The sequence below is a fragment of the Diadema antillarum genome, unplaced genomic scaffold (genome assembly GCF_040938485.1).
Source record: "Diadema antillarum isolate AM-2024a unplaced genomic scaffold, OU_Dant_1.0 seq00000124_RagTag, whole genome shotgun sequence".
In the NCBI taxonomy this organism is placed as follows: Eukaryota; Metazoa; Echinodermata; class Echinoidea; order Diadematoida; family Diadematidae; genus Diadema; species Diadema antillarum.
In genome coordinates this window covers 2,570,119-2,582,670 of record NW_027271204.1, presented here as the reverse complement: position 1 = coordinate 2,582,670, position 12,552 = coordinate 2,570,119, and the positions used below count along the sequence as shown (strand labels likewise).

Sequence of the window (12,552 nt, the reverse complement as noted above, 5' to 3'; positions counted from 1 at the left end):
TATTTTCATCATACTTGTCTGTACTTCATGTCTGTAAATTATGATTTTTTGTTTGTTTGTTGGGGTGCACTTTTGCAGCTGATGTCACTAAATATATTAAATAATAGAAATTTTGTTACAGTTTATCTTGACTGGGAAAAGTTTCGCTTTTGTTTGGTTCAGTTCAGTTCGATTTTATTACTGCATTTTATCTTCAAGGAAATCATACGTGAAAATGACAACAGGTATATGTGACAACAGAATGGAAAAAATAATCTTACATTCATAGTTTGATAATCACAATTCTTCCAGTTTAAACATAACAGCAATGAGATCAAATGAATAGGCGATGCACTTGTTTCTTGTTTTATATAGCAACCTCACAAACCCATGTGGATTTTTTTTACTTCCGCGTCCATTTAAATTACCATTAAGCAAATAGTTAAGTAACGTTGTTGATTAGTATGTTGGTCCTGTATCCGTACCGCGCGAGTGGGCGTTCCGTATCAAGGTGGCACTAAAAGCGCAGGCCGACGGACCCGGCGATGTGACACACAGCAACCGTAAAAAAAAAAAAAAAAAAAAATGTTGTTCAGCAGCTCTCCGATGCAAGGTTCTTTTAATGTCATCTGTTTATCCACGTCAAGTGAAGCAAAACGAATGATTAAATTATTGCTTTAGGATCTAAATTTGGCATTGATCCCAACACAACATAGTCCACTGACAAAGAATTTTCACGCACGTTTCCTTACCTATCGTGAAGACATTTTCTATTTTACTAATGCAAAATAGTTATTTTTTAGCTCGGATTATGCTCGTTTCTCTCTTCAAGAATAGAAAACTAACAATGTATACACTTTAGTACGTGATATTATCAATTTAAGACAATGTAGGGTCTTGATATGATTTAAACATATGTAAATCACCGTAAAAGTTTTCTTAGATGTGTAGTAATAATTTAAAAAAAAAATCTTGTCGTTTGCTAAAAGCATAAAAAATATGACCTTTCTATATATATTTTTGTTCATAATAGTCATGGTATATTTTCAATTTTGCAATACTTCAAGACATTTCATGAAAATAGAGATTAATGTATGAATAATAATTAAGATGAATTTGTTTTGGAATTTCATTTGCTTCAGTAATCTTGACAGACACCAACCATGGAATGAAGAAAATAGGAAATTCAAGCGAGACTTTAAAGGGATGGTACATTATTGGATTCAGCTTTGAATTTTTTTCAAGATTTACAAAGCACTTGTTTTAAAATTTTAAAGAGCATACAATATTCTAAGAGGAATTAAGGTAATCTGTTTTGAAATGGCCGAGATAAAAAAGAATAAAACAAGGCGATCCTTTAAAAAAGGTGGGTCCTATTTCCTCTCACCTCCCTGGTCTTACCTTTCAATGTGATCGCTGTTTTTGATATCTCAGCCGTTTCAAACCCAATTTTCATCAAATAAACATTGAATCTATTTTAGAATCATTTGCTCCTCCATGTATCATAAGATATTTCTCATTAATTAAAACAATGGTCCCCCCCCCCCCAAAAAAAAGATGTGAACAATAGTTATAACAAAAATGTTTCCACATGAACCGTCTACAGTTACGGTTTGTTGAGAAAGAACTGATATCTCCTTATATCTTAGGCTTTATTGCGAAAATTTGATATGGTAGAGTGTTTTGTGATACAACAGACTTAAACATATACATTAGATGTGATATCTTGAATTTTTGTTGTTGTTGGAAATCTCTGCTCCCAAAGGTAAACAGGACCTTTAACAGAAACTGAACAATCTCTTTAATGCATACTTCCTGGGCGTGTGTATATGCTCAGGAATGCTGCGTCCACAAAGAGCCGGGTAGGAAACTTCCTGTAGAGATCACTGTATGAAAAACGTGAGCGCACTTTGTCGAACAGCATAATTTTCACGAGGATTCTCGTGTTTCATTTTTGTGCTATTCAATGTGATCGTAGAATACGGCGGTGGTAATGTTGCAGTAATGATGATGCGTCCATGGATTGACAAGAAAAAAAAAACACATGGAAATAACGTTTGGTTATGAATCTTAAATTCACGTCTGCAGGCAGAGCATTTCAAAGGATTCCAAGATAACTTTTTTTCAAACGGGTAACTTACGTCAAGACCAGATCATATTTGTGTATCCATGATTGTCATAATCAAAAAGAGAGAATGAACGCCCGACTGGCGAGTTTGACAGTGCGTGTGAAGTATTCGTCAATGCAGAGATTCGGTAGCGATCAACTTTGATCGGTATATCGGAGTTGATAATTATGTGTAGTCGTACCAGTTGGACTCCGTCGTGAGAATTTCTCTGGAGATCTACTGCAGGCATTGGACATACCATTACCATGGAACAGCAATGGATTTTCATCTCCTTTCTTGGACTCACAAGTTTGTGTATTTTCGCATCAGTCATGGTCAAGGAGCAGAATATCATGCCTTCACCGCAATATGGCAAGTGAAAAATGTATATAAGAATCCGTTTCTCTTCGTAATAAAAAGGTTGAAACGCGGCGTTCCGACCAGCATTAACAGTCAATTCCAAGTTTTACTTTCATACGATGGGCAACGTTAATATTTTATTTTTACTTTAAATATTAGGAATGGGATGCATGGTAGCAAGGCTATTTTTAAGCACGCGCATCCAAATGAAGATCTTACATAATATTCACTAAAATAATATACAGAGTATAGACTTTCCTTTATAATGTCAAAGGTTTCATCAAAGTTGGACCTAAGAGAACCAAAAAACGTGTGGCATTCTACAAATTTGTATGTTTGGAAGTTCGACATTTTGATATTGATAACCACATATTCAATTCTATGAGATTTCAATATTGTGGCTTTACTAGTCCCTAATTGACGTACACATAAATATATTTATCTATATTTTTATATATACATATATGTATATATAAATTGAAGGTAATGTAAAATATTGGTGATAAACTTCAGTAATTAGCCTGTTAGTCTGTTATAATCATATATATATAATATATGGTGTGTGCGTGATAGTTTTGTACAATTCCCCTCATTTTCTATGTTGTCATAAATTCTGCACACTCAGAGCTAGCTTTGTTCTCATTCGCCTTCTTTTCTCCTGAACGAGCAGCAAGGTTTGCTCATTTTTTTTTTGTCGGAGTGGGCTGCAATATACAAGTTTAGCTCTTTAGCAGTCCCCTCCATTTTTCAACAGCTTTTCTTTTTAACTACCTATTATTCAATAGGACTCTATCCAAATCTATTTGGCTTTGTTTTAAGTTTGTGTTCTTATCATGTAAGAATTAACCAGCTGATGTAAATAATCATTTGAAGAAAACAAAAACACTTTTGTTCATATACAATTACATTGTGCTGATGATTGCGTATATCATTTTTTCGTTGTTGTTGTTGTTGTTGGAAATGGAAAAATGAAATAAATCAAATGAAATAAATTCCCAGAATCTACAACAGCAATATGGACAACCACATTGTTCTTCTAGTTTTGATTTGGTCTGATGTTTAAATGGCCAATTGCACATGGTCTGATTATTACTTGGCGTATAGTAAACCCGATATGTGGTAGTAGTCGACCCACTGGCGTTAGTGCAGTTTGCTATCCAAACAGATAAATCACATCTTTATAACTATTTAAAAGCAAACAGTTTTCAAATTTGTATTTTATATATATATACATATATATATATTCCGACATAATATCAAATTGTTATCCTTTAAATTCAAGCTACATTAGATTATATGGAGAGTGTTGTCCTTGACCAAATTGAATGGTGTAGACTATAGACACCCCTCTTATCCCCCCCCCCCCCCCCGGCATACGCCACCGGAACTGATGACATAAACATAAACTGAAAACCCGAAGTCACGGCATGCATGTAAAACATGTGCAGGAGATTGCCGGCGATTATTCCTTGACCCAACTAATGTTCCCACTGTTCAAAGTCAACGGAAATATTAAAACTATTTAAAATCTGTGCGCAACTTTTTTTTTTCAAAATTGACCGTAAAAACTACAGATGACTGTAAACTGAATCACGTTCAGGTTTTAACACAGTATCTAAAAAAAAAATGCATACCGGGTAAAAAAAAAAACAAAAAACACACACAACACATTACTTCTATCGTAGGCACCAGTGAACTTGAATGCATTACTAATTTATAATGAGCTCGCGAGATCCACCCATAATGCTGTATTGAGTTAATAATATAAAAATACATGTTATAAGATAAATTAGAAAAGGCATATAACATTATGTAAGACCTATTACTGAAAGAGCGGAAACTTTTAAAAGAGTTGAAAATATAGAAATTTTGAAAGTAATGAAAATACATTCAGATTCAAATTCAAATTCAAATTTATTCCGTTTCTCGACAGTAAAAAAATAACATAACATACATCACTCTTTCTTCAGTGATAGGAATCGTACAAAAAAAAAACCAAGTGAGTTTAACAGAGTAAAACATCGCAGCTGATCAAAGAAAAATAGAAGTCCGATGTATAGAAATGTCTTGAAATGAAACTCGCTCACATGACTAATTTACTGGAAGAAAAAAAAAATAAAAAAGATCATGAAAATGTGGTGCATTACAGATATAAGCTACTATTGTTAACAACTTTTCTTCACAGTGTTCTTGGCTACAATGCCGTTCTTTATGCTGTTAAGGACTCCTGCCGAAGCACGCTGACAACTTTTTTTTTTTTTTTTGTCGCTGATATCATGTCTGCGTTAAGAAAATCCACGCTTTGGTTGGGGATTATTTTTCCTTTTAGTACATGTCGTGCATTGGACAGCTAGTATCCCTTACATCAAAAGTGACTATTTTTTTTTTACTCGCTTGGTAACATAAATGTCATTTTATTTTCATGATAAAACCTTTTTCCTTGCATGTTTTTAGGTTTCCAAGCATTATCAAGGCAGTTGGAGGCGTCCTTTTGTCACAATGATTGGGGCAATGAGACAGAGATTACAAGAATGCGGTGAGTATGAAAATGCAGAAGAAATGTACGTCCTATCGCGTACGCGTTTACTATATACAATACCTGAGTACAAGAAAGGTCCAAATCCATCCGGGAAAATTTGGAGAAAATGAAAAAGAGATGAGATCATTATGTTAACAATTGTTAAGTACCGGAAATATAGATGGATGAGAATGCAAAAACGGTCATATGAATAGGCATTTATCATGTTTATATCATATTTGCATTATTTTATGAAGGTTCTCCATAGATGATATACGTATTTGTACGTTCTTATTTTAAACACGTACCACGAGTGCTTTTGCAGACTAAAAATCAAATCAAGTATTAGATGAGCTGAGGAGTATTACATGCCGATCCGAAACACCTTTTTCTTTACCTTTGTCCTGAATAGGAGAATAAGGCAAGAATGTGCAACACACATCCTTAAATGAATGCAAGGGATCGTGCTACTGAGAAACGTTCTTTGCAAATCTTTGAACTCAGACTCGGTGTCTTGTATGCACAACCCACGAGAATGATTCTTCAATAGTTCTTGAACAGTTGATATTTGTGTGCAAATGAGTGAGCTGATGTCATCACATCTCATTTTCCATTGATCGTGTACAAAAATATGACAAAAAATACTTTTCTGTTTAAACGTGAATGTCTACAGTCATACAGGTTACGAGTTAATATTGGGGCATCAGTATCCCCCCCCCCCCCAAAAAAAGAAAGTTTCCGAACCTTGTACAAACGTTACATCAAAGTGTAAGGCCATGTAAATATTCATATTGACTGTACTTGTCGTGCGCATGACAGATTGTCGTTACAGCGCACGGACAGATTGTCGTTACGGGTGTGTAGTGCGCATGGCAGATTGTCGTTAGGGTGTGGGAGTGCGCATGGCAGATTGTCGTTAGGTGTGGTATTGCGCATGGCAGATTATCGTTAAGGTATGGTAGTGCGCATGGCAGATTGTCGTTAGGGTGTGGGAGTGCGCTTGGCAGATTGTCGTTAGGGTGTGGGAGTGCGCATGGCAGACTTGTCGTTAGGGTGTGGTAGTACGCATGGCAGATTGTCGTTAGGGTGTGGTAGTGCGCATGGCAGATTGTCGTTAGGGTGTGGTAGTGCGCATGGCAGATTGTCGTTAGGGTGTGCGAGTGCGCATGGCAGATTGTCGTTAGGGTGTGGGAGCGCGCAAAGGGTTAACAACATCCTTCCAGGCGCACGGAAGTGCTCATAACAACAATCTGCCAGTGCTGTAACGGCAATCTGCCTTGCGCACGACGACAACATGACCTATTTTCTTACTTCACAAAGTCGTAACATCTGTAATTGTAAAATCAGTGTTTCACCGATGTGCTGGTGAAATTTTACACGTTCTTTTTAGACAAACTGTGAATGGTCAAAAATAGGTTTAACCATAATGAAGACAAAAGTCCACATTTAAAGGGAACAATCATGGCATATTGCTCATAGTGATAAATGATAATACTTGCTACTCTTAATAATGATGCTAGGTCTACACTCTGACTCTAGTGCTCATTTTACATTTAGATAAAAGATACCCGTTAAGCTTTGCAAGCAATTTCACCATAGAAACTTCATTATAAAAGCATATTCAAGAACAAATCAACAAACAATCAAGAAATGAAACTACAGACAAGGTTTTGTTGTAGTTGATTAAAGTAATTATTATATCTATTCATCTTTTTATTAAACAATAAATAATTACCTCTTATATCTTTTCTATCTTTGCATATTTCCTACACTTTAGGAGTCTCAATTTTCTCTTGTGATTCAGCATGAGTATTGGCTGCTGTTAATGTTGGTTAATGTTAACTGTATTCTGTTATCCAGAAAAGCGTTTTTCAAACGTCGGACGTTGGAAGAAACCCTTCAATTATTCAAATCCAGTATTCCGCCGATGGATATGCAATTCTCAAGTAACGTCAAGAGATAGCGCGATTCAACCAGACTACCAGCATGAATGATAGACGGACCTGTGCTATCATTGGCAACTCTGGTGTGCTAATAAACAGCAGGTGCGGCCACCTCATCGACAGCATCGACCTTGTAATCCGAATGAATATGGCGCTGTTTGGCGGCGAGTTCGCTCCAGACGTCGGTTCGAAAATCAGTCTGATGACATTGAATTCCGGACAATACAGGAACCTGACGAACTGTACGCAAAATTACGGCAACATCACTCTGGACCGGTTACCAAGCCTGTGTCGGGAAATGCTGACAAGCTTAGTCCGCATGAACGGCAGCATCCTATGGTACTTCGGGGCTGTTGCCCACAACAATCATATGAAGGCGGTGCTGGCGGTGTTACGCGATTTCTACAATCTCCACTTTGGTTTCGCCTACAGCCCGGCAGAACTAAAGAGCCAAGTGATAAAGTGAGCAGATGGAATACTTCCGGGAAGACTGGTTGTAATACCCGACATAAACATAATCTTTTATGTGTGGTTTGTTTGTTTTTTGTTCTTTTCTATTCTTTGGTTACATTTTGCACTGCATAAAATAGATGAAGATAGTATTTGTCAAGTGCTGGTGTGTTGGACATTAAAGGCATTATTCACAATTTGCATATGGAACAAAATCTTTTAAAAAAAAACCAAACAACAACAACAGTGCTTCAAAATGGTTCTAAAAAGTGAGTTTGGGATAGAACCAAGCAATGTAAAAATGCTAATCAGTATAATCAATATAAGGTATGTCAAATATACAAAATGTACACAAAAGTTAAGATAAATTTGTATCTAGGTACTAAAGCCGTCCACAGTTATGGTTTATTGAGAAAAATAGGGATATCTCCTTATATTTTAAACTTGATTACAAAATCTTTATTTGGTAGGATGTTTTATGTTACAACTGACTTACAAATTTGCCTAAAATGTGATAACTCCCGAATTTTTTTAATCACTGCTCACAATGGTAAACAGTGTCTTTAAATCAAAAAAGTTACCTGATGATCGCACTGTCTCTGTGTAAATAATTGGAAACGATTCGATATACTTTTTCATTCAATCGTGCACTAACAAGAAGGATAAACATCTAGTACATGCCTGTTTGCTCCCATCGCTCACAAAGTTTGTTTATCGCAATATATATATATTATATATATATTTTTTTTTTTTTTCATTTGACTTTTTCCCCCATATTCCGTTTTCTAAAGTCCTGGTGGAAAATCTTGATGATTTGATTTGATTTGATGTCATGTTATTTATTCTCTGTGTGACATTTTCTTTACATCAATTTTCCGCAATTTCATTAGAGAAGACTTTAAGTTCAACATTTTGTCTGCATGAGTAAAATCAACATTTGAGGCATGATATCATTTGGATAACATAGCGTTCATCAATTGTGGTAGGCGTTTTGGATATCATTGAGGATGACCTGACGAATTCGCTCGGACTGATGTGTAAAACAACAACGAGAACAAAACAAATTGGTTATGGCTTTACTCTTTGGTTCATCGTCCCGAATCACAAAGAAAACAATTCATGTCACCGTTTATAGTGTAAAGTGGCGGAGTTTCAGATTTTTGCGGCGATCTTAGATATTTCAAAACTTGTAAGGATGCAAAAGGCATATCACCTCCGAAATAGGTAAAATAATAGAATATAATGATAGAACACACACACGCATACACACACACACACACACACACACTCACAGTGGCCAGATATTGTTTAGCCTCTGGCACCCAGACCACACGTTACGTTCTCTCCATTTATAGGTATATATACATACATTAAATAATCATTTCCCTTCAAATGCCATATCATTTCTTCATCTGCAGAGTTCTGAAATTGAGAGCCCCAAGTAGCGGTATAGCGGTTTACGCAGCAGCCACTCACTTCTGTTCTCGAATTCAGCTCTTCGGATTTTTTCCGTTCTACAAAGACCCGACGAATCGCACTCTATTCACGCATTACTACGAAGACGCGAGGATGAATTACACGACCAACATTCACGACATGCCGGATGAGTTCAGAGTCCTCCTCGAATTGGACAAGAAGGGCGCCCTCCGGATTATTAACGACTGCAGCGGAAAATGGAATAACGACTTACTGAGAGCAAAGTTCAAGGGTTACAACCATTTGAATGGCGACGAGTTTGGTGATTTAGATGCGTTTTGATATTTCGATATGAAATTCAAGGTGTATCTGACCGTCTCGAAGGTTTTTTTTTTTCCTTCTGGAACTCTTTAGAAAGTGGTTTGTATCTATATTCATTTTGCATTATATTGAATGATTTGTCCTTCCAAATTGTTTAAAAGTTGTGTTATGTATTATGTATCTATATACATCAAAACTGGAATAAACTCTTTTTTTTTAGCTCCGTCTCAGGAAGTGAATTAACGTGTGTTTTATTCAACGACATGTCATTCCAAATTGTTGAAAATTTGGATTGATAAATTCATCATTTTGTTTTATGCATTTCCTTTTATTGATGGAAAATATCATTGAACTGAATTGAATAAAAAAAGAAATCAGTGTTTTGGTTTCGGTATTATTCAAAATGTGCCTCCCTGTTTTCATTCATAGCAAACTTAAAGAAGCATATTTTATTACAATATATTTCAAATACGAATTAAGCACGAATAATTCATATGACTCATGTTGGTCTCCGAACAGCAACATCATATGTCTATCCCTCTTCCAGCATACCAATTCTATTATTCTAAATTCTAGCCTATCTGCCCCTGTGCACTTTCAAGGACTCGCACGCACATTCACCACCATCACACATCAGGGTTTATTATCCCCTGATATATCTTCGCAGCAGAATTTGTATTGTTACCGTAGCGAATCTGGAACGTCCCTACCTTTTCCTCGGGCCGGCCATCTTTTCAAGCAATGCTTACAATGGCGGCCCTCTGCATTATCGCTTCTTAAATATAATATTGTTATTGTAATCCCTGCTGCATAGACATGCATACTGTAATATAATATAATTAATTTCCTTTTATATCGTTGTTTATGCAAGTCAAACGACTTTTTTTTTTCAAATATACTTTGTATGTTTCCCATGTTCATGATCATGTAATCTATGTATGATATTGATTTGCAGAAAATGAAGTATCTATCAAACAAACAAAATTATGTGAAGTAGGACAAAGAGATGTGTACCATTAAAACTCGAAAGGTGATAGGTTAATATTTGATATCTCCGTTCAAAATGCAGAAGGCGGGTGATGTCTGTTTTTCCAAAGGTTCATTATTCAAAAAAAAAAGAGAAAAGCCCACAAATTCTTTATACTTACATGTTCGTTATATCCAAAAATGAAGTCGGATTCCTTAATCTAAATGTTTCTGGTGTTATTCCGAACGTACTGTTTCCGAAGATTCTTTCATGCAAAAAATTAGATAAGGTCCGTTTAAAAATCAAAGCTATTCCGAAGGTTCGTAAATCCGAAAATTGAATGGGGTTTGCAAAAATAATATCAGAATTGTTATTCTGTTATTGAAAGGAAGTTAATGGCGCACACTCGAAGCTTTGGAAAATTGAACAATTATTTTCGTGTTCAGATTAACGAAGTATTGGAATAGGCTTAATGACCCTTCGGATTAACAAACTGTAACCGCCAAATACTGGTTTGAATGAATACCGGAAAGTAGGAATTGTATACCTCCTGCATGATGAATATACTTTGCTTTTGAATATTGACGCTCATATGCAATCAGTCGTATTGTACGTCTCAGGCAGCTGTTTTCTCAGTCCATCTAAATCTGTAGCAGCCGATAAAGAAGACACCACTTCTTCAATGCAACAGTGTAATTATGCAACAGTTTTTTTTTTCCAATCCAAGATTTTCTTTTTTTAAATTGGTTGCGTAATATGTCCCTACATGCAACCTCAAATGAGTATCAGTGCGATCTTATATACGGTATGATATGTATACGTCATCCCTGTTTATATCTGTGATATTTTGTGTTGAAAATGCCGAGTTAATATCTTTCTTCTCGTTTGCAACAATTCCAACGTAACTTGCATGCTGCCGAATGTTATTTTCGATGTAGGCCTACTTACATGTGTCGTGCAATTGCAATCTTAGCATTGTCTCAACGTGATTGAATTAGTATTTTTTTTAATTCTAAAATATGATATCATTTATACCCTTTGTTCATACTCTCATCTGGCTGGTATGCTTTTAAAGTTACATTTTGTATAATTCGAAAAATGCATTCCCTGAAAACAAAAATCATTCAATCATAATATTTCATGCAACTGTGTTTTTAGTGATGTTATCTCAGGTTGAAAGGGCGTTGTCCAGGCCTATTTCTGCGTCTATATTTACATCCGTACTTGAATTCAATTTGTTCCTTGCTAAAATCCATTTATCATTTGTGTATCGAACGAAAAATATTTGTTTTGTTTTTTGTTTTTTTGGAAATGTGTAATTCTCGTATTATCTCGCATTTACTAGACATGCCAAGTGGGCATGTCTGTTGTAAAGAAGAGCAATATGTTCGCAATTTCTTGGTGAAAGTAGCAAAGTACTTTCCTCGGTGTTTGTACCTAAATGAGCACGCAAAAATTATCATTGCGATACCTATATCTAGAGATTTGTTTCATGCAAATATCCTACCGACAATTACCAAACTTCACATTCTATTTGTATTTGCAGTACGTTTACTTCATATTTTCCGAAATCAATTCACCGGTGCTAGAGTACCACCTCTTTGTTTCTGGATAAACATGTTATTCAAACATCTGCAACAACTGCTCATAATGTTCATAATCTCTAGGGTATAGATGTATGTTCTAAGGAGAAACACAAATACGTATAGCCACCCAATATTTCGTATTCATTTATTGGTCATGTTGGTAGCATGTTTTCTCTGGTACAGCTGTGTATATGCCCTCAACTGTCAACAAAAACACTTTTTAAAACTGAATGTTTTGCCTCGAGTATTTGCCATGACTGATATGAATGATATAATGTCATAGATGTGAACAATCCCCTGAAGCTATTATAGTTAAGTAATCATCTCAAATAATAAGAACGGGAACAACTCCGTCTCACAGAAACCAATGAACCCTAAGGACAACTCTGTAAAAAAACAAATTATACAATTTAGGCACCGTAGTTAAAAAAAACCCTCTCTTTTCGTTATCTCATTCTGACCCAAATCTACCTTCAATCTCTCTTCTCAATATGAATTCAAACCAAAATTCGATCCATTTCTTATATGAATAGGCTTATCAAGATTTTCACATTGTGTTACTGGCCTCACTGAAACACGGTCACTTTTAACAGAGGAAGTCACCTTCCTGTCTTGTTCACGTTAACCATTTTCAACTGATTACTAAAAAAAAAAAAGTCTTTTATGCAGGTCGTCTACACGCTTCTGCTCAACTCCAGCGAAGCTCCAAGATTCAGCTCGAGCTGGTGCGGCTTATCCAGGAAGTTTTCCACCGCACTGCTGATCATCCTCTCGAGGGCAACCCTCATGTGCTCACGTTGTTTGAATGCAGGACATCACCGGTCGCAATGCAGCAATCCCATCGTCTGTCGACGATGCAAACAACCCGGACACCTGCAACAGGAATGCTCCTTCGAGACCCCGC

General features: G+C 36.0%; 1 protein-coding gene across 1 annotated transcript; it reads left to right on the top strand.

The window, feature by feature from the left end:
- The first annotated feature begins 6,951 nt into the window (after positions 1 to 6,951).
- LOC139727297 (alpha-2,8-sialyltransferase 8B-like) lies at positions 6,952 to 9,116 on the top strand. Its single transcript, XM_071638251.1, has 2 exons — positions 6,952 to 7,370; positions 8,777 to 9,116. The coding sequence occupies exons 1-2, from the start codon at positions 6,952 to 6,954 to the stop codon at positions 9,114 to 9,116; spliced, it is 759 nt and encodes a 252-aa protein (XP_071494352.1).
- Positions 9,117 to 12,552: the final 3,436 nt, after the last annotated feature.

What these genes read in the sequence shown, in the direction of transcription:
- LOC139727297 (XM_071638251.1), top strand. Translation starts at nt 6,952, where the DNA reads ATGAATGATAGACGGACCTGTGCTATCATTGGCAACTCTGGTGTGCTA. An exon ending in CTAAAGAGCCAAGTGATAAA is followed by an intron (nt 7,371 to 8,776) that starts GTGAGCAGATGG and finishes CTTCATCTGCAG; the next exon opens with AGTTCTGAAATTGAGAGCCC.